Source organism: Colletotrichum paranaense, assembly GCF_030867605.1.
Source record: "Colletotrichum paranaense strain IMI 384185 chromosome Unknown Scaffold_11.1, whole genome shotgun sequence".
In the NCBI taxonomy this organism is placed as follows: Eukaryota; Fungi; Ascomycota; class Sordariomycetes; order Glomerellales; family Glomerellaceae; genus Colletotrichum; species Colletotrichum paranaense.
The window spans coordinates 874161-895887 of NW_026848969.1; the positions used below are offsets into that span (position 1 = coordinate 874161).

Consider the following 21727-nt stretch of genomic DNA (forward strand, 5'->3'; position numbering starts at 1 on the left):
CACAACGAACCTGAACCCACCCGAACAACAAAGGCCGTTCCGATCGTGACAACGCCCTTCGACATTCTTTGGACCGCCCTGCGATCGGACTCAATTAATTCGCTTGTCTTTTCCCCTACGAATTGATCCCCCGGATAAATACGCCGCACTGCAACCATGGAGAACTACCAGAAGCTCGAGAAGATCGGTGAAGGTAAGCAAGCCCCAGACAACGCCATCCTGGGCAGTCGACCTAGAATGGCATGACGCAACACCGGTCGGCTGCCACCTGTCACAAGTAAATACTGACTTGACCTTCTTTTTGCAGGTACCTACGGTGTCGTCTACAAGGCCCGAGACCTTCTCAATGGCGGTCGTATCGTGGCGCTGAAGAAGATTCGCTTGGAGGCCGAGGACGAGGGCGTCCCCTCCACCGCCATCCGCGAGATCTCCCTCCTCAAGGAGATGCGCGACCCCACCATCGTGCGCCTCTTCAACATTGTCCATGCCGATGGCCACAAGCTCTACCTCGTCTTCGAGTTCCTCGATCTCGACCTCAAGAAGTACATGGAGTCTCTCCCCGTCAACGATGGTGGTCGCGGCAAGGCCCTTCCCGAGGGCAGCTCCGAGTACCTTGGCCGCCTCGGCCTGGGCCAGAACGTCATCCAGAAGTTCATGTGGCAGCTCTGCGACGGCGTTCGCTACTGTCACTCCCACCGCATCCTTCATCGTGATCTCAAGCCCCAGAACCTGTTGATCGATAGAGACGGCAACCTGAAGCTGGCGGATTTCGGTCTCGCGCGCGCCTTCGGTGTCCCTCTGCGCACTTACACCCACGAGGTCGTCACCCTGTGGTACCGTGCCCCGGAGATTCTTCTTGGTGGACGCCAGTACTCCACCGGTGTCGACATGTGGTCCGTTGGCTGCATCTTTGCCGAGATGTGCACCCGCAAGCCTCTCTTCCCCGGTGACTCCGAGATTGACGAGATCTTCAAGATCTTCCGGTACGTGTTCCTGTCAAGCAGCCCCTGTTTCACATTGTACCTGTCGCTAAACTTATCTACAGCTCGCTCGGCACGCCGACCGAGGATGTCTGGCCCGGTGTCACGTCCTACCCTGACTTCAAGAGCTCCTTCCCTAAGTGGATCCGCGACGAGTCTCTGCCGCTTTGCACGAACCTTGATGCGGAGGGTCTTGAGCTTCTCGAGATGATGCTGGTGTATGACCCCGCTAGCCGCATCTCGGCCAAGGCCGCCTGCAACCACCCGTACTTTGAGACCTACCCCGACCAGCACTCTGGCCAGACCATCAGAAGCGGCGGCCGCATCAACGGACACTACGGCAACTAGGAGTTTCCCGTGGTCCAGCGCGCGGTTCCGATGCAGCATCAGCGCTTCGGCCGCTTCTAATCACATCACTTTTTTGGTCCTTGCATTATACCTTCGTTACACAAGGGAGAGGGGAAGGGTTTTCTCTTCGGGGGCCGGCCTAGGGCAAACAGCAGACTCTATGATCAGTATCCTATCGGGTTTTCAGGATACTGCGAGACTATGCTTGTCTCCCTTTTGGTCATTGAAGGTTCACCTACACAAAAGCAGGCTTTTACCATTCTATCCGCTGAAGGGGGCGGGACCATGGCCAACTGTGCATCAGGCCATGTTAGTAAGAGGTAACTGGGGAATCGTGGGTAACCGGTTCAGTTCGGCACTTGGCAGTTTGACACGTCTGCGGATGTAAGGATGCGCACAACAGTCACACATGATGGGTTGTCAGGGCATTCGGATATTGCGACAGGAAGAGATGATGTGTACGTCTTGACACTTTGCGTTTGGCTCAGCGGCACATTACACATCGTGGGACGTGACCATCAACCGGTTGTCCAGTCCATGTGCCACCAGACAACTGGGGGAGGCAGCCTTCCCCCAATATAACGAGAGAAAGAACAAGCAGAACAAAAACACCATCCCATACACAAACACAAAGGAGGACAACTTGACTTCTTCAATTTTCTTTTGTCGTAAACTTTAATGTACGGAGTAAGATGATGCATACGGTCGGCCTCGGTAGGGCAGGTTAATGGAACAAAAAAGACTCGTTTGGCATTCTGCCTTTTGCCGCTGAAAATAATGTCACAAGCAAGAATCATGGCCTGTCTTGTGTCTGTTTGAGGTTCATCTGAGGAAGAAAGGGGGGGGGGGCATCGACTCTTTGAAGAAATCGATGCTTCTAGACTTTGCTTCACGAGGTTTTGTTTTTGGCGTACGAGCTATCTCAATGCTTCTGTATAGTCTCGTTCCCGTCCTGTAGAGCTCGAACGGCGTCAAGACCCTTACTGCATAAGCTCCAGATCTACAGCTCGGAGGTGTGTTGAGACGGGACGGAACCCTTCGTGCATGAGAGCCTAGACCCCCGTTCTGGTGTCAGCTACTGGATTCTAGAGGGTGAAATGGATCAGTTCATCCGACCATGCAAAGTTTTGGCCGGTTCAATTTTTTTCAAAGGGAGATGTAGATGTGTCCCCGCTAGCTAGCTTACCCGTACATCCGCGCCGTCCATTCCTCAGCTTTCGATACTACCTGGGGCCACCGCTGGAGTCTAACGGCTAAGGGACCTTTGCTGGAATAGACGGATACCCGATCTCTGGCCCCTTTGTTGCGTCGAATGATTTTGGGGTGGGTTTGGCGTATGCAGGGCAGAGGGGAAAGAGCGTTCGAGATCGTGTTCTGTGACACGGGGAAGATAGTGTGTGAGTATCTAGGGTGAGATGGAGGTGGTTTGGAATGTTGTGGCTCTAGAGGCGAAAGGGGAAGGGTGGTTCAGCTGGGGGGAGTTATTGGGAACGGCGTTTGATGGGTTTCTCCCTTTGGACCATAAGGAATCACTGGGAATCTCTGAGAAGATGACTTTACGGGTAAGCTTGTCTCGTATATTTGTCTGAGGTTTGGGGAGGTTGGTGTGAATGTTATCGCTTCATCGCCCTTGGGACTTCTTCAGTTGGCAGAAGCAGAGGTGTAAATGAGATCAATATCAACTGGACCTAAGATTTAGTGATGGTGCTACACGAGAAGCTACCTTTCAGTCTCGCGAGAAGAATTTGCAATGTAGTAAGAAGCCGCATGTTGCGGCTGAATGATACCCGTTAAGCACATGATCACTCGAGTAGGGATATTGCACAGAATGCCCATCCAATTCCGCACACATTCTGGTTTCAGATACCTCCTCGCGGAAATCAATCCGCACAGATCAAACGTTCCTAAGTGAAGCCATCGTGGGCAAATCCGACCACATCCGGCGGAACAATCAATGTCTTCTGCTTCCAGCCCCAACGATAGCTCCACGTCAGGAAATCATTCGACTTTCTCCGGCATTTGAGGAGCTAAAAGCGTGTGTCCCTGGCCCGAAACACGTGGTAAAAAAAAGTCGTATCATTCTCCCACAAGAGACGAGAGGGTCCCCTTGTGATTCGGGAGTCAATGAACCGAACAGGTCTGGCGTGAAAGGGTGAGAGAGGGGAAAGGGGCGTGGGAACTACGTGATGGAAGCCCATTCAGTCCCATCTCTGGGTCCCCTTCTTTTACCTCACATTTAGGTTTCGTAGCTGAGGTAGAGGAGAATAGAGGGACAGAGGTGTGCAAAGACGTAATCCCTCGGAGAACATCCCACATGCGGCGAAACCTTCGAGTGAATATCGTGAGAAAGGCGCCAGCAAAACTGTTGAGCACGTGGGTAATGGAAATACTCGTCGGTGGACTAATTAACAACAAAACGGTGGCTTGTGATGGGATGTCCCACTTCGCCGACCTGAATAACCCTACTCATTGCTGTTTGTAGAAACGAAGAACAAAAAAAGAGGCAAAGAGTCGAGGTAGGTAGGCAGCCGAGCTATCGTGGTGTTCCTGACTCGGGGGAGGTGGTGGCTATCCGCCCGCGCGGCAGTCGTCGGAGTGGTTGCCTTTCCCGGCGAATTCTGTAAGCCGGGCGTCCGCGGAGTTTTGCTCTCTCTTATTATTCACCGTTCGTTCGTGGTAGGTACGGGGGCGTGGTTTCGTCAATGGAGAGAGAGAGAAAAGGCATTCACCGAAAGAGGCTAGGTGGAATCCAACGTAGAAGCGCTAGAAGGGATCTTCGCGCAGGAACAAACGACCCAAGACATTGTAGTGGAGGAAAGAGAGGGGGGAGAGAGGGGCAAACACATTCAACAGAATAAACAGAAACAGGTTCGAAATGGACAATGAATAGGGGACGGTGTAAGTCTACCTATCCTATACACCCCCATCGTCCATCGTGGGAAGACATCACACAATATAGAGTTTCCCACACCCTTCTCAACCGCGAAATCGACGCACTTTTCCTTTCAATCTAGACTGTGGGCGCGGGGAGAGAAATAACCAGCATCGAAGGATTTGGCAGGCTGAGCGGCGCGGGAGGGGTGCCACCCGTTCTCTCTCATCACGCCTTTTCTTCTAGTGATAGACGCCCTTCCGCATATCGCCTGTCTTCTTCATGGTCCGACCTCTTAGATGGATCGCCCTACGAAACGGCTACCTTTTCCAAGTAATATCAGAAAGGGTTGGGGGAGGAGGATCTGCACTCCGATGCCGAGTGAGTGTGTGTCTGCGTATGCCCTTTCACAGCCGTGATAGCAGTGACTGGCTGGAGCAAGCTCCGAGCGAGTGTGATGAAAACGCCCCAGAGACGATCATGAAGCTAGCTATTGGTTTACACAAATCCTTCAAACGGAAGGACGATCATCCCGTTTCCCGCGCCGCCTCTAGTAGTGGAATTCTTACCCTAGCCTCATAGTATCAATTCTCAAGACTTCTAAGGTAGAAGCTAGAATGTGACAATATCCACCTCTTCCTGCCCTATTACCTACCTCCTCGGCCCCCCCCCCCCTCCCCACGACGAAACGGTTTCCTAAGCCGGAGTTTAGTCCGCCCATGTCTTGGTGACAAACAATAGGAGGGACGAAAAAATTGCGGGAAGACACTACCCGCTACCTATTTGAATTCCGCCCTTGAATTTCCAGTCCAATGATAATCCAAGAGATAAGATTCTCCCGAATAGGAAAGAGCAATGACAAGAAGCATGGCAAACAAGTAAACATGCGCAACCCTTTACTTTCTGCCAAGATGAAAAAGGAGAATGTAAGATATTTCCTAAACCGGCCATCAGAACCGCGTGGTATCTTCTCCTACCACTGCTGCTTGACCTTTACCTCACGTACTCGTGTCAGTGACTTCGCAAGGCACAAGGCCGACGGGAGGAATGAGGGCGTCGGCGACTAGGGAATGGAAAGGAAGAAGATCTTCCCTCCTCCCACCGGCATCGCCACTTTGCCGTACCTCCCTCCTCCCCGCTTACCCCGCCGAGCGCTCTCCCTCCCTCCCGGCGGCGGGACGATCCTCCCCCGGACGGGACGAACGGGATCCGATCGCACACGCGCGCACTTTCCTAAACCGATGGACGAGATGAACACTCTATCTGATATCCACCTAGTGATTTGATAACAATGCTAGATCGACGAATAGCCGACAGGTCAGCGGGGACTACGATGAATGAGGGTCTCCGCGTAAAAACATGTACACAATGAAGCAAAAAGTAAGCCTCACGTGATTGAGATACTAGACTCATCAACGGGAAGCTTGCTCCCCGTCGTAGCGATAGGGTACTGGTGTCGTAAAAAACACAAATCGGGACCACAAAGTCCTGCATACGTTGCCTCCCTTTCCATGATTCCGAAGCCATCGTCAAAAGCAGAGGAGCAACGAGAGAGAAGCTTCTCACTAAGAGAAAAGTACGCGTAAGGCGGGAAAGGTGCGAGACGGGAACAAGCACCACACGCCAACGAAAACAACGACGACGATGGCGGCGGCGGCGACGGCACACTGGTTGGCCGTACACATATTCACAAGGCCAGAGACGGGAGGCTAGCTCACCCAGAAACAGAACCCAATCACTACCTAATTCAGCAATGTCTCAAATGTCGTGACCGTCCCCCCATCGCCGCGCTGCCCCGGGGCTACATCTTTCCGTGTATCCGGGGTGAGCTCGATTTGTGTAATCGTGTGTGTGTGACCACGCCCAAAGAGTCGGCGTGTATGGGTAACCAAGAGTGCCCAAGAAAGGTGTGCCGCAGGCAGCTTCCCTTGGAGGAGAAAGCTACCACAACGATCAAGGCTCGAAACGACGCAAGTCCCTACGGACCGAGACCTTCGCGCGGGATAGAAAAGGCGAACGAACGCCTTTGAACGTATCTAGTCTAGCCGCTCTGGTAAAACCCTACCACAAAAACCAGGAACCGCGGTAAAACGGGTGAAAAGGATCCGTGTCCGTGTTTACCTGACTACACCTCTCCTCATCTGCCGCCATCACGTAAAGTCAACAACTCCATACCATTTCCGGCGATTGTTCCCCTCTCAAATGTGTAAAGGTAAAATGAATGGGTATAGACGGAGGGGAAAAAACAGGGGTCTATCTCTTACGGGTCTGGTGCCGAACAAAACGTAAACAAAACAAACAACGGGTAGATCGGTTCAGACGGTTGATCCCTTTGCACAGTCAGCTGCGTAAGCAAATAGAGCACCAGATAGGCTAGAAGAGGCTTTACATCCGTCATGGGAACTTTTGTAGGATACCAGTCGGCAGTAGAAGAAGTCTCGAAGGGGGACAAACCATGGTAGAGGGTCCGGAGTTAATACGTCAAATCCGCAAGGAGAAAGGACTGCGGTAGTCAGTGTCTCTTCCTCTACGTAAGCTCTGGTGACGACGCCGAAGAGGAGTAAACGAAAGAAGGAGACTGCAGTCAGTACGCGAGTGAGTGAGTGTGCCACATCACACACCGTCACACGTCATTCTACGACGAGGGGCAACGACGAAACATCGCCAACCTCAGACCAAACCAGACCTGGCCAAACACTACCCACCGACGACCAGAACGAAACGGAACCAACGTTCCCAGCTTTATCTCGATTCCCGGGCTTGCGGTTCAGCTGCTGCTTGCTGCTTAAACTCATACCCAATCCCCGGATTTCGTACCCGGAAATCTTATTCAAAGTGGTAAGACAGGCCCGGCGACTGTTTCTTACGTGCGAAACTATGATGATCCCAAGAAACAGGTTTAAACGGGGGATCATTGAGGATAGGCTTTGGAGGGAGGCAAAAACCCGGGAATCTGGAAAGTGTTCCAGCACAGCCCCGATGAGTGAGACCTCCGTAAACGATTTCGTGAAAAGTCTACGGAAGAGAGTTTTTCGAAGCTCCAGTGACCATACCTAGAGGGGACAAGATGAGAGACACTCTGCTACTCGCCCCCCCGATGAGCTTGTGGTTCCACGAAAAAGATCACCACGACGAAGTGAGAGGCTTCCCGACGGGCGTCTGCTCTGGTTTCTGTGCCTGGTGTTCTGCTTGCCCGGGCAGCCAAGACTTGCGTTCAAAAGGGCAATAGATGAACAGAGTCGACGTATCAATGCCTTTTGAGCACTAATCAGAAGTCGTGTAGCAGACTCTTGGGCGTACCTTTACGAAATCGCGTGGAGCGTTTGTGTGGATGGGGCCGTTTCTGGCCCTGGGGCCTTCGGTTTGTTTCCCGCACCGGACTTGAGGGGAAAAGTAAAGGCTGCGAGCGTCCGTGTGCCTGAGAAAAGTGACGGTGCGGCCAGTAGAAAGACGCTAGAAGGCGACGAAGAAGTTTTCCGCACGTCACCGGCGATGCCGCAAACGGGAGGCTTTCGACCGGGGACCTGGGAACGAGAGAAGAGTACGCGGTGCGCGCGGGGCGAGTCCAGGGTGCCGCGGGGCTTGAGGCTACTCGATTTTCCCACATGGAGGGCGTGCAAACTCGAACGAGAAGCAAAACGCAAACAGACAGATATCGGTCCCAAGGACGTGGTGCGTGTCTCGGGGACCTGAAGCTTGCGGCAGCAAGACTGGAGGCACTACACCTTTGGCGGACAGAGAGCTGATGGAAACCGGCGGGAAGTGTGTCTCTGGCATCCTGCGATGGGGAGGATCGAGGCACTTTGTGGAGGCTGTGCCCGTTAGGTTTCTGGTTGTCGATGAAGCAGGAGGCTGCCATGTGCGCTGGCTGAACATGTCTCGCCGGATGCGGGTTGAAGTTTGTTGGTGGATAAGAAATGGGATAGAAAGCTCTTTTGTTGACCAGCGGGGATGTCTAGCATAGTGGACCCCGACGAAGATGATGTGTGCTGCTTCTGCTGAAGGCCATCACCCCGACGGTGAACACCAGGGCTAGATCTTGTCTCGGTCCGCGCAAACAGCTGTGAACGCCTTCATCCAGTCTGTCGGGTCCAGGAAGTGAATGACGAAGAGGACTCTGCGAGGCGTCAGTGGGCAAAACTCGAGTTCCTAAAGCGGGTATGTAATAGAGTTGAACAAGGTGTGCTGCTTTCGGGGAATTGTTGTTGTTGTCGTCCTTGACTGTTACCTTACCTCAGCTAGCGGATAACCTTGCAGGAGGATTCTGGGGTCGGTAAGGTACCTGGTAGGGTGACTGCGGCTGCGGGGCCAATGGCCTTGCGAGTGGATGCATGAGGATGGCAGCGGCTACGCAGACTGCCGTGGCTATTTCCATCAGCCAAAGTCTGTGCGGCGTCTATTCGAGGCATGCCGTCCGGGCAGGCCAATGAGACGTCGACGGGCGCTTGTGGGGAAGGGGGAGGGCGAGAGCCTCCCGGGAGACATGGGAGGAACGAAGAGCCATGTTCGGATGACTGATGCGCGGGCGCTAGTCAAGGTCCTGCAGCTCAGCGATGCAACGAGAATTGAGGCGCAGAGGACGAGGACGCGCTTCCTGAAACGCGGCGGTTGGGGGCTGATTCGAGGCGACGGCAAGCGGTTCGTCGCCTGTCTTACTCTTTTGCTTGTCGTGTAGAGACCATCTTGGTTTGGCTGCCGTCATTGGTTCCCACGAGCGGGCGTCTTTTACAGCTGGCGTTTGAAAATTAAGGAATTGAGCTAAGAAGAGGATAAGCCGCCTGCAGTCTTTTGGCGCCCGGCACCAAAGCCATAATTGCATCTGTTCAAACCTCGAACAGCAATCCTTTCAGACCTATGCGTCCGACAGCAGGAAGCGTAGTCAGATGGTTATGGGGGTGTCAATGTAGAGGGAGAGCCGCTGTAGTGCCAGTGAACAGCATCATTCTCATAGGAAAGCAAGAAAAGACAAGCCTCAGTTTTGGTGGTACAATGTTGGCTTTCTTGTTCTTCTTCCTGGCGTTCCTTGCGTGGGCCGGCGTTGAGCTTGAATTGCCGTCCACATGAGGAAAGGTCACTCGGCGACGTGCCGACGAGGCGTCGCGCAAGACACCGCATGGTTGGCGTTTTCGAGTCGACGTAGGGTTTACGTATTGTCCATCGTGGTGCGGCAAAATTCTCCCGCTTCCACGCCGCGACCGAGACATCAAAGGATTGGGGCGACCGGACGGCGCCACGCCCCGGTAAGCGGACGCCGCTGGTAGATGACCACTGGATTACACAGGAGAAGCTCCTTACAGAGTCCTCGTAGAAAGCTTGCAGTGTTCGTTCTGTTGAGTCTCGGCGGAGTGACATTTCGTACGAAGGGTGGCTTGGCGGGCATCGTGCCTGCGTTTTCCCTTCCAATGCTATGGGCATGGGTTCTTGGATAAGAGTGACATTGGCTTGCCTGCAGCGCCATAGCGCTGTCAAAGTCCCGATTATTCTTCTTCCTTTTTCTGCGGCGGAGACAATTTGCAGTGTGACGCTGGCCGGGTCAACATGGCCTTCCAAGCCACCAAAGAAGGACACGAATGACTAACCACCAGGGCCATGTTCGGATCCGGGAAGTGGCGGCTCGGGTGGGACGGGAGGGGAGAATGAATAATCGCCGCGGGGAGGGGAGGCCCCAAGTGTGGCTGGTACCGTAGTACGTTCGCCGTCGCTGTCGCGTCCTCTGGCGCTGCGACTGCGACTGCGAGTAGCGAGGGGCGACCTGGCGAGGAAGAGAGCGCAGCAGGCCAGGCCTGTAGCCAACAGGAGCAAGGGGGCCCGACGCAGGCACGGCAGGGCAGCTAAATCCCTGAAGAGGGTGATCGGAAGAGTCGTCGATCAACTGACTAAAGAGCCGAGGCCGGCGATCAGCGATGGATGGGATGACAGATTGAGAGCAGCGCACGCACCACACCTTGGAATCCCCTGCTGAACGAATGGGAACGCGCGATCATCCCAGCGTGACAGGGGAAAGGGTCCCAAGGGGGGGCGTGAACGTTGATGCGTTGAAAGGCATGCCGCAACTGTGGCTCAAAATGGGAGAGAGACCGCCCTATGCGGGGTACAGATTCAGCGAATGCCTGGCTTCCATCACCCCCTGCCACGGTCCCAGGTCCATACCCCGTACCCGCGCATGGGCATGCCTCCCATCAGCTGGCACAAGCCGAACGGTACAGGGCACAAGACACCATAAGTGGTTCATCGCTTCAGTGGGCGCATGAATTCGCATCACGAACATCTCCGTGTGGCGGAGACTGCCGATGTTTGTTGTGTCAGGCGAACAGGTGTCTTTTATGATGCACTTTGTCTGAGCCGCACCGGATCACGACGCTCTGGCCGAAGACGTCGTCGCATTCGGCCCAACAGGCTGGAAAATAATCGATTTTCGTCGATAGGCAGGCCTCCCGAGCAGCTGGTCGTGGGCAAGTTCGGAACTTCAGCCACAATCTGTCTCGGGACATAGCCACCTTGTGTGGCCTGGGCCTTAAGGCGCGATTGGCGAACTCGTACTGCAGTGCTGGTGTTCCGTTCCAAGGCCACCCCGCCAATCACAGCTCTCGCGTGGCATTGTACCGGAGTGGTCTCCGACACACCAGGACCGAAGCGGCAAGGCCTTCCGGCGCATGTGGGCCCCGGGTTTGAGGAGGTGGGAGATGGAGCTCGGGAGTCGTTGGGAGGAGGGAGGAGGGAGAAGGGAGGCGGTGAGGAATTCGGTCGGGTGCCGAGACGGTCTAGACGGACGGACGGCCGGCGGACACTGCATTTCTGCAATGGCTGGACGAGCTTGAGTCTCTGCGTTGGCTCAGCATGCGACGTGGACCAACTCGACCGAATGAATTGGTGATGCCACAGCGAAGGAGCATATCCGGGCGGTGAAGATGGGTTGATTCTGCTCCCCCTCTTCCAACTTCCCTCTGCGTTGCTGTTGATGCTTGTAAGCAGGGTACCTGGTTGCATTACTGCATCAACCTTCCGGTGCCAGATACAGTCGAATCGATTCCTCTGCCATCGACCGACCCCCTGAAAATGGGGTTTAGTTGGACAGCCGATGAGGTACTCGCACGCTTGCGCAACCACTTCCCCAGGGTTAGACTCGAAAGCTGTGGTATGTCCGCCCCGCTGCGTTACAAGCAAAAGAGGGTGCAGATCTGTCGCGCCTTTCAGGGGAAACTCCAGGTGGGCTGCAATAGAGGTTAGGCTGTTGCAGGATCTCAAGCATACCATCTTTCAAGCACTCAGCGCCTTGATGCATGGTGGCTGTCGTTAGCACCCTCCTGCCCGAGATAAGAGGGGCATCATAGTACCCGTCAGTTAAGCAGATAACGCCGCAATAGGTAACGTAGGGATCGAGTACTAGTAAGCGGCTGGGTGTCTTGATATGGGCTACGATGAGGGGGAAAGCAATGTAAATTGGGCCCGAACAAGACGCCTGACACATTTGGCAAGTCGTTCGGTGGCCAGCGGGTCATGGCGAAGCCACCGTCGCAGGAGGCCATTTCGAACAGACGCTTGGCGCGAAGCTATCGACGCCGACCGTAGGGCTCGAGCATGTGGTTTTCGACGGTGCTTGTGGCCGCTTGTCAGCTGCCATCCGGTCTCTGTCCTTGTCTCTGCAACGAGGGGCCCGGGCTTATTCGCACGAGACTCTGCATGCAAGTCGTTGGCTCACGATGGAGCCAGCAGGACCACACTTTGTTGGGGGCCTTTGGACGATAATGCGTGAATGTGAGTCCTTGCTTGCGCTAGGCTGTCAGCTTCTCACCCTCCGCATTTTCGACTCTCACCCTGCGTCTCGGCGTCGGTCCACTGACCCGAGGAAGCCAGAATCAAATGAAGAAGATAGGGGAACCGTTGCAGTGATCCCAAACGCGACTTGGACACGTAAAGCTGGAGGGGAGTGCATTCGATTGGGAATGAAAAGGCATACACATGAAACCGTAACGTGGGGAACGATCTACTTCAGGGGACGGGAGTAGCGATTAGTGCGTGAGCATATTGCCAGCAGGGGGCATTTCCCTCCAGTGAAGTCGAACACGAGCTCGTTCTGAGCCACAACATGGCTACACCCTCTTGTCAATTGCGGGAAGGGAGCGATCAGTCATGCGAACCCGAAACTTTTGACTTTTTGGCGGGTGGTAGGATTGCGCCTGTAGGCTGTTGGCGGCATTGAGACAGAGTCCGTGTCCTGCGTGTTGCCGGAGATCATCTCCAGCGTAGGGCAGGGTAACCGGTTATGGGAAAGGCATGAGGCCCATATCTCGACGTTTGGCTGTGATTGATAGACGGCAAGGGTTGATTGGCCTGGACGTTTAACTGACTGTTGAGCTCGGGGCTAGGATTGCGGCGAGGGCTTTGTGCTTGATCGAGGATTGGATGAGATTCCCGCCTTGTGGAGGAACTCCGTGTACTCGAAAAGTCTGTTTGGGATTTCAGTGGGAGGCGAGTAGGTGAAGCCACACGATTAACGGCTCCTTCTTCCCTTCCAGGCAAGCCAAGGTGCGCCAGGAAATCCAATGTGTTGCTGATACCCCGAAAGCCCGACAAAGGAGCAACCCCCCCCCCCCCCAGCTAGAACGTGAGGTTCTCAGGTTCGTGGGGTTGGAAGACATTTCCTGGCTGGACTGGGCTGGAGGTAGCCCAAGTCTTTGAAGTGAACAGGGAGCCACTGCTGAGTATGCCAACAGGCCGCTAGAGTGTAAAACGATTGACTGTGGTTGGCTGACGGCCCTCGTGTTCCGGTAGCTGACGGTTAAGCTGGTGGCAGGACGCAAAACCATTAGGAAATGTCTCAGAGGCCGAAAAAGAGGGCGCTTTGTATGTGTGTCGTTTCATGAGCAACACCAGACGCTTGACCCGTTGCGGCCTTCTTTTGCTGTTGAGCTGTTGATGCGAAATGGGAAACAACATTGGTGATGATTTCGAAACCAAGGAATCGCCCAGGCGGGATTGGCTATGCTGTGCCGCAACCTGCGGGCGTGGTCTCACTTTGTTCAGACTGTTCAGGCTTTTTGCCAGCGCGGGCGTTGGCCTTTGGAGCAACTCTGTGGATGCCAAAGCTGGAGGCGTTCATCGTTGTCCATGTGGACTTTCTTGAAGATGGGCGACATCATGTAGGCCGTAATGCACACCAAAGCAGCACTGGTTGCAGAACAGTAGCTGGCTGTGGCTTTGTTTGATGATACTTTCCGCCCACGGGTAAACCATTGAGTGTACGGAGTACAGCAAGAGATTCAAGGTTCAAGAAGGGCGTACGTGTGTTGATCCCTTCTGGTGCAGTGATAAGATTGGCAAAGGCGAGCATGATTACAGGTGAGTAGCAGGGGCGTCTCCAAATCAGAGCAGCATAGCCAAGCCTGGCCAACAGCCCAACAGCGGTAAACCGTGACACAGCAGAGCGGTAGGGGAAAGGAGATGAGTCACGGAGGCGTAAGGTCAACTTGACTCCAGAGCCTAAAGTTCTAAGCAGAGGGCGAGAAGCAAGGCGGCGGCGGCGGCGGCGAATCGGCGCCAGGTCAAGAAAGATCGGTCACGACGCGGGCCGGTTCTCATCGGTCGGGAAGTGCGCGGCGCGGCATGCTAACACTCGATATACGTGGCCGATATCATGTCTCGTTCAGGTAAGGCGAGGCAAGGCCGGTCGATACGCTGTTTCAGAGAGGGAGCCGAAAATAAAGAATTGCGGAGATTACACATAGACGCCCAGTAGTTCGAGGTGAGCGAGTTGAAGGGTCGTCAGTCCTCCAGACGGAAGCGAGTTCGAGTTCTCCGGAGGGCCTTGTTTCTTGGCCATGTTCGTGAATCGATTGGTAGAGAGGGCTGGAGAAAGCTGCCCATCGCTTGTTTCATCGGCGTACTCGAGGTAGGACGCGGCCACCAATGAACCGCGCGCATCGATTGTGTCTTTTTCAGGTCTTTTGGGGTAGGTATAGGACAGTATGCGTAGACCCAGCTGATCATGTTAGTGACAGCGGAAAGCAAGCTGACGTGCGTTGGAGGTACCTTGGCTCGCGTGCCTGAGCCTGTTCTGCTGTGCTTTGCTGCAAGGTAGTAGGTATGCCACTACTCCCGTATGCGTATTCGTGGTTGATACTTTTTTGGTGGTGAGCTGGCGGCTGAGGATTCGTTCATTTGATCCAGTCACATTTCATCTCTGGCTCCCACCACCAGCGCCAGGCGTCAGGCAAGGGCTGCAACAAGAGGCAAGAGGCAAGGGAGGGCGACTCCAGATGAAAGCACGGATACGTATGTGTATCGTACTTGCTCCTTCCGCCTCGTAGCAGCCAATGAGGATGTCCAAGCAACGTGAGGTGCAGGCGCCAGCTCACTTGACTGACAGATGGAGAAGCAGCGAATGGCTGGGGGTGGGTCTGCTTCTGTGCCTCCCTTTCCTTCTTCTCCCGGGTACGAGGTGCACTTTCCTCGATAACAAGGTACCTGGAAGTGTACCTCTCAAGTGAACAGGAATAGGCAAGCACCAAGGTACCTAACCATCCGTACGGAGTGCTTTCCTCCAGATACCTTAATCTTACTGGCGGGCCGCCGCTGGCCTTCGTACGTGCGCATGTTTTGCTGCAGTCTGTCGCCTGGGGCTCTGGGTGGACAAGAAAAGCTGCTGCTGCTTGTTTTGGGAGACATGGGCCCTTGCTTGTGGGATCGTGTCTTGGTGTTTCTGCAACCACTGGCTGAAATGGGATCGCTTCTGGTGTGCAGCGGTACTGGGTTGCGAGGTGGGAGGGGCCTTGAAGTTTTGAACCGAGCTGTACCAGCCAGTCAACGGGCTTCGTGAGACACTCCCAAACGAAGGTCGGCCTATTACACAATGGTTCGCGGCTCGGTTGTTGTCGTTCTTGTTCGTCGCCGCCATCAAGGACCAGCGGATCCAATCCTGCATCATGCTCCCGTCCGTAACCCGGGCCAGCGTTGCGCGTGTACGGATACTTTGTACCTTGATTTGGGCCGTGGTCTTGGTCATGGTCTTGATGAGTGGTCTCAATCTTACTTTTGGGTCTTGGGTCTTGGGATTTGGGCTTGCAAAAGTAAATATATCGATCTCATCCCTCATCTCAGCGCCTCTAGCAGCACTATATTTCATCCCTGTGTCCTCCTCCCTCTTGAGTCTTGAATCTTGAGTCTTGATCTGCTCGGACGTGATTCTCCTTTTTCTTTATTTCCAAATCAACTTGCATCATCGCCGGCATTCGAGGGCTGTTGTATTGAATACGACAGTTTGTCATTAGTCCTCTCCGCATCCAATAGCATCACCGCCGGGCTTCACCACCATCCATCAACCAGCGAAAGCAGGGAGACGGAGCAGAGACAGCACCGACTCGGAGGTACTCCGGAAGCTACCGATCTACCAACGCAGAACGCGTCTCTTCTCCCCGATTCCATCTTCAACAACAGCCGGCCTGGTTAATACGAATCGGATCTCTTCAATACTTGTTTTTTCCTCTAGTTGCCGGGCTTCTTGTTTACCCTTCTGTTTACTTTCCTCGAATTTCTTGTTTACTCTCAAATATTGAACCCCTCCGTTGCTGGTCATCGCGTCTCCGAGAGGTACATCCCCAAGTTGCTCGTCACTCCTTCCCCCTCGAGCCCCTCCAACGACTTTCCCATTCCAGTGGTTCTGTCGCCCCACAGCTGCCAGTAGCGCCTTCCAACTGTGCACCACCACGGAGTACTTCGTACGCACTCTCACACACAGACCAAGCGTCGCTCCTGCCCGTTCGCGCGCTCTCGTCCCATCCCATCACTTCGCCGCCAGCGCCTTTCCGTCTGCCGACTTGCCAAGGCTTTCCTCCAGATAATACCAATTTTGATCCCTTTGGTCACGGCCGCCATCCGCCGTCTCTATCACCAAGAGATTTGGAACTGGAACTGGAAGCGAATACTCCTTATTGGATCTATTGAATCTTGCTTGGATCGTCATTTTCCGTCTCGTCCCTGTCGTCCCTGTCGTCGTCGTCGGATATTTCGCCCACACGAGTCTGAATTAAAAGGCAGACACCAGCCTGCATTCTTTCAGCCATCAACCCAACCACCAGCCATCAAGCAATCCATCAATCACCCACACTCTCTTCACCATCGACACTTTAACCCTCGTGTTCAATTCCGCCTTCGATTCTGCCCGAAAGCCTCGAACCCTTGGACAAGCACCTGCTGCATACTGCATCATAGCGTGTGTGGTTCTCAATCAATCTCATCCACCCAATCCAGTCGACCCCAACTGCCCAACTTGGACGTCCCCTGCTTGCGGCTTTCCATTCGCAGAAAGACAACCTGCACCGCCTCGCGCCCAGCTGCCACCGGACACACTCCCGATACTTTGCACGGTCGAGAACTTTGAGAACGGCATCAAGTATCCGCTACCTCCTTCTCCGCGCAATTTTGACCCGTCGGTCCACGTACCCCATACTCCCCACTGCATCGCCCTGAGAAGTGGAAAGCGGATTCAACTTCGGAAAAGTGCATTGCCAAAGCCTCGCTCACTATACAACTTTGACCTTACACACGGTTCACGTTGTGGCCAACCTTGGACGTTACCGAACCTTCTCTACAGGATACGTTATACGTTAGGGGACACTGCTTGACAACTGCCCTGTCGTCATTTCCATCTTCCCAGCACTCTGGTCCAGTAGAACAGCTCTCTGGACACATTGCTTGTTGCATCGAGAGACTCCATTTCTAGGACCATCCCGATTCCTAGACACCTTGACGTCGGTACCTTGTTGCCCTGTAACGTCAATATCGACTTAATTCATCTGTCAGCGACACTTTGCGCCGGACAAACCTTCGAGTCTGGTCTCTCGCTCCGAGTTGAAAGGAGTGTCAATCATTTTCCCGTCTTCGACCGCCGCTCTCACGTTTTCGGACTTCGGATCCCGGCCGAACAAAGCACACTGTTGCTGCTGACCAGCTGCTCTGCTCTGCTGCACATCCGACTGCATCGCAACCGCCCCGCGGCTCCGAGAACAATTAATCAACAATCGACATTCGTCTTGCACCGTCCGCTGGCTCGGAAGCTCTGATTCGACCGTCCTCGTCGTTGCGAATAATTTCGATCCTCAAACGGATCGCCGCCCTGCCGCTTCTACCGCCTTCAGGTAGAGCAAACTAATACCGATACCTCACGGATACTCCATCCCACTCCCTCATCCCGCTCGCTGCCGAGTAGCCTTGGATTCACGACGCACGACCCAGCCGTCAATCTTCACTTGCTTAATCAATCCGATCCAACTCAAATCGCCGACCGTTGGCTCAATCTGTCCTAGACAGTGGTCGACGCATCAAGCTCATTTCACGACGAGACGAGGAAATCACATCGCCGTCTTGACCCTTTCTCCTAAACGCAAACCCAAAAAAACCACAGGCCGCAATAATCCCTGACTCGCCCCCGGGTCGATTTACTTGACGCCGTCACCTCCTCACCCGCAACTCTTCCAAGCGCTTGGCAAACTTGACTCGGCTCTCAGCGTCCGTTTGCAGAACCTTGAAAAGTTGTCCTATTCCTCCATTCGTCATAGGCCACCGGGCATTTTCCAGAAGTTTGGGTTTTGGTCTGTTCACTGCCATTGTCGTCGCCTTGAACAATCGCAATAGTCATTAGACGCCATACTCCAACTTCTCTGTTTCCAGCATCTAGGAAACCCACTTGACCAGCGCCCTTTCGTCCTTCTTTGCCGACGTCGTTGGCGTCTACCATTCTACTACATTCACAAATCGCCACCTGCCGGATACTCGCCGACATCGCCGAAATCGTTTTTCTATTCCGCTATACCAGCACATTCACAATCATTGCAACGATACCCACAACACCGCAGCTAGACCAATCTCTCCGTTGATACCGACGAGATTTACTTGTTTCCGTGCCCTATCGACCGTGGCATCTTTGCACCGCCAAGGCCACTTGCGAGAACCTCGCAGCAACAATATCACACTCCTTCGTCTGGGCAGACTCAGACCGTACGCGAACTTACTCTCCAAGAGGGTAGCGCCACAGTCCCATCTCTGATTTGAAGGTTAAATACAGCAGCACGAAAAGCAAACCCACCGACTTGCAGCCGCTCGCACCGAGTCTGCAACCCGCGAGAGTCTAGAGATCCAGACCCCTGCCGGCCAGTCCGCTTACCCCCCCTGCGACCTCGCTTCTTTTGGACAACTTTCTTGTCCAGTTCTGCTGGTGGTTTATCGACACACCTCTTTTCCATTCGGAGCATCGTCCACGCCTCCCTAACCACCCCCTGCCACCCAAACCCAAGCACGCCCCTCCCCCCTGTTGGCCTTCACACCCCTGCACCCCTGGGATCTACAGCATTCCAGCCCACCCCAAGCATCCAAGCCCCCCCAGCAGGCACTTCCGTCGGCGTCCTGCTGAGACTCCCCTAAAAAACTAACCCCCTACTACGCTAGCTCTTGACTAGCGACCCCCTGACAACCTGCCCACTCAGCCTCGTGGACCGCACGTCACCCACTGACGACTGGCTGTTCCGCATCCCTCTCTACCAGGCTCATCCCCAGAGGCTGGCCCCAGCAATTGCGACGAGGCATATGAACTTCGCCGCACACCACGCTCGTACCCTCCTTTTCGTCTGAATATATCAGCCCAGCCTGCCCTTTACCATTCTCTCCAATCTCCTCTTATTTCGTCACTCTTCAACGAACTCTTCGCCAACCAACAACAAAAGGAACACTCCTTCTACACCAAGGAGCCCTTGACTGTTACTACGACTCCACTTGGAATCATCATCTCCATCTCCATCCTTCACTACCAACCACCTCACCCTCAACCACATTACACATACACAATGGAGTCACGGTCACATCTCAGCTTGGCCGAGCTCAACGCCGCCGCCCTCGACCACTTTGTCTACCAACCCGTCAGCAAGTCCATGATCTCGTACTTGGCCGGTGCCGCCTACAATGTCATCTCATGCGACAGTGCTCTGATGCCTCCCGCTTCCGCAGAGGCCCAACGTCAACAGCAGCTTCCCCCGACGCCACCCAGGACACCCGAGCCCCGCGCCGTTCGCACCGAAGACGCCGATTTGCCTACCCTCGAGGCCTTCATTACACAACTCGTTGTTTCCTCCAACGTCCAGGTCCCTACTCTGATGTCTACTCTGGTCTACCTCACCAGACTCAAGTCCCGCCTCCAGCCCATGGCCCGCGGTCTGCGATGCACAACACACCGCATCTTCCTTGCTGCCCTCATCCTGACCGCCAAGTACCTCAACGACAGCTCACCCAAGAACAAGCACTGGGCCACCTACAGCCACGTCAACAATGATTTCTCCAACTTTGGCTTCAGCAGAACGGAAGTCAATCTGATGGAGAAGCAGCTTCTCTTCCTCCTCGACTGGGAGCTCAGAATCTCTGAGGAGGATCTCTACCGCGAGCTTGACCCCTTCCTGGCTCCTATCCGGGCCGAGATCGAGGCCAAGCATGCCCGCCGCATCGCACGCCGCCGCAAGCAAGAGGAGGAGATGCGCCGCAGACACGAGGAGATGATGTACAACACCTACCCCAGCCCCCCGTCATCGCGTGCGAGCTCCCGCTCCCGCCTGGAATCGCCCGACCACGCCCGCACGTACAGCGGGTCTTCCATCACTCCTCCTGGTTTGTGCTACAGCAGCAGCTACGGCAGCTCCGTCAGCTCCTACGCTCCTTCAGTGGCATCGAGCCGGTCTCAATCGCGTGCCACCACGCCTCTCGACAACCCCGCCGACGAGCCGTACATGTATGTTCCCAACGGTAGCTTGTACGAGTCGCCAGTGGAGGTGCACATTGAGCAGCCTGCATCAACGCTTCCGAAGCGTAAGCCTCTTTTGCCCTACGAAATCAGTACCGAGGAGCTCCGCGACATGCAAGATGGCACAAAGGCCAAGAGAGCCCGCATGGGCCGCGGGATGTGGGGCCGCGTCTTCGGCGGCGCCGTGACTGTGCGGTAAACCTGCTGCGCAACACAATTTTCACCTTTGTCACAGCCTCCATTTTTACAACTTTTCTCACGTTTTGAGCCACCCCCCAAAAAAAGCATGGTGTTGGATTGTGCTATAGAGACATCCGGGGGGACAGACTTGATTTCACCATCTTTTTTTCCTTTTTCTTTTATCCAAAGGCGTTGGTAATGGACTGGTGGTACATGGACTACGAATCGAGGATAGAGCATCCTCGGGCATTTGCATATATGGAACGGTGTTGGGCGGACATTCATGAACATGATTTTTCTCTTCTTCTTTGGGTCATTTGACGTCCTCGCATGGTAGAGGGTCGTCGTGTGGGATTAGGATTGGGGAAACTGGCACGCCTCGGCTTAGACAGTCTGGCACATACTTTAGCCTAGCAGCAATACGCGGGTCACTCATCGAAGTCGCAACTGCGAAACTTGATACCCCTACAAATGAAAGCAACGGGCCTTGGCCCGCTTCCAAACAATTATCTCGAGTTCCCGACTCTTTGGTTATCGTGAACGGTGAAGTCGACTCCTGCTTGCAGCTCGGGTCAGACTTTGACAGAGTCCGGAATCATGGTCTACCTAGACCGGCTGGTTGGCGCTAATGAGAAAAATTTATTCTTGTATGGTACCGGTATGTCTTGATGAGAACCCCTCGTGACGGGTGAATGCAGCCAGCCAGCCAGCCAAACCGGCGGTGTGGGGGTGGTGGTGGTGGTGGTGGTGGTGGTGGTGAACCGTGAGCAGCCCAGAGGGAAGGAATTCGCATTCAGCGGACAATGCGAGACATTTGATCCCGTAAAGACAATTGTGGGGGGGGGTAACCTAGAGGCGATGCTACGCTGCCGGTCATTTCACCGTGTTCTCATGTCTGCCCGCGGCATACTCACGGGATCGCATGCAGTTGGGATTGTTCCGATACTTTTTTTTTTCTTTTTCTTTTTCCCTGCCGTCGGTGATGTAGTCGATTTCTCCAAGGTGATGCAGAGCATTTCTTGTTTTTTTTTTTTTTTTTTGTTACTCTTCACGATGACGGGTCATTTCTGGAAGGGTAAACATTCTTGATTGTACTGATTTGCATGACGTGCCATGACTTGATGAAGAAGCTTATCTTTTTACCCCATACTGGACTGTCAATAGCTGTAGGTTGGGTCGACAGATTCACTCTAGTCATGAACATGCACCAAGCGACGTCAGTACGCAGGACAGGCAGGGCAAATCAGCGTGCGCAGTACGGGGGGCATGAATCGGACGAGAGAGAGAGAGAGAGAGTTTTTCTATGCAGCAACCTTTTGTCGGTGTGTTTCTGCGTTTGGTTCTTCCCCCCTTCCAAAGGATGCGGTCAGGACCTCGGAGAAGTAGAGAACAGAAGAAACCTTAAAGCCCCCAAGGATCGAAGATTGCAATCGTAACGGTCTTTTTCGTCACACCCGATCCTTGGGTAGACGATTTCGGCATCTAGAGGTACCGAGTATCCGTATTTGGGATTGAAGGAACCGGGGGGGGGGAAAGGAATAAGTGAGACCTATGGGATTTCCCGACGAT

General features: G+C 54.2%; 5 protein-coding genes across 5 annotated transcripts; 3 read left to right on the top strand and 2 right to left on the bottom strand.

Moving 5' to 3' along the window:
* Positions 1-156: 156 nt before the first annotated feature.
* Positions 157-1328, top strand: CPAR01_12622 (cell division control protein 2; the record flags this gene model as incomplete). The annotated part of the gene is made up of 3 exons (XM_060496877.1): positions 157-193; positions 308-983; positions 1046-1328. The coding sequence occupies 3 exons, from the start codon at positions 157-159 to the stop codon at positions 1326-1328; spliced, it is 996 nt and encodes a 331-aa protein (XP_060344410.1).
* Positions 1329-9087: 7759 nt separating this feature from the next.
* On the bottom strand, positions 9088-11482 carry CPAR01_12623 (uncharacterized protein; the record flags this gene model as incomplete). The annotated part of the gene is made up of 4 exons (XM_060496878.1): positions 9088-9646; positions 9780-10039; positions 10549-11411; positions 11452-11482. The coding sequence occupies 4 exons, from the start codon at positions 11480-11482 to the stop codon at positions 9088-9090; spliced, it is 1713 nt and encodes a 570-aa protein (XP_060344411.1).
* A 418-nt stretch (positions 11483-11900) lies between these two features.
* On the top strand, positions 11901-12206 carry CPAR01_12624 (uncharacterized protein; the record flags this gene model as incomplete). The annotated part of the gene is made up of 1 exon (XM_060496879.1): positions 11901-12206. The coding sequence occupies one exon, from the start codon at positions 11901-11903 to the stop codon at positions 12204-12206; it is 306 nt and encodes a 101-aa protein (XP_060344412.1).
* A 1709-nt stretch (positions 12207-13915) lies between these two features.
* CPAR01_12625 (uncharacterized protein) lies at positions 13916-15202 on the bottom strand (the record flags this gene model as incomplete). The annotated part of the gene is made up of 3 exons (XM_060496880.1): positions 13916-14179; positions 14556-14664; positions 14760-15202. 3 exons carry the CDS (start codon positions 15200-15202, stop codon positions 13916-13918), a joined length of 816 nt encoding a protein of 271 aa, XP_060344413.1.
* Positions 15203-19034: 3832 nt separating this feature from the next.
* Positions 19035-20177, top strand: CPAR01_12626 (cyclin; the record flags this gene model as incomplete). Its single annotated transcript, XM_060496881.1, has 1 exon — positions 19035-20177. The coding sequence occupies one exon, from the start codon at positions 19035-19037 to the stop codon at positions 20175-20177; it is 1143 nt and encodes a 380-aa protein (XP_060344414.1).
* Between the last annotated feature and the right edge of the window lie 1550 nt (positions 20178-21727).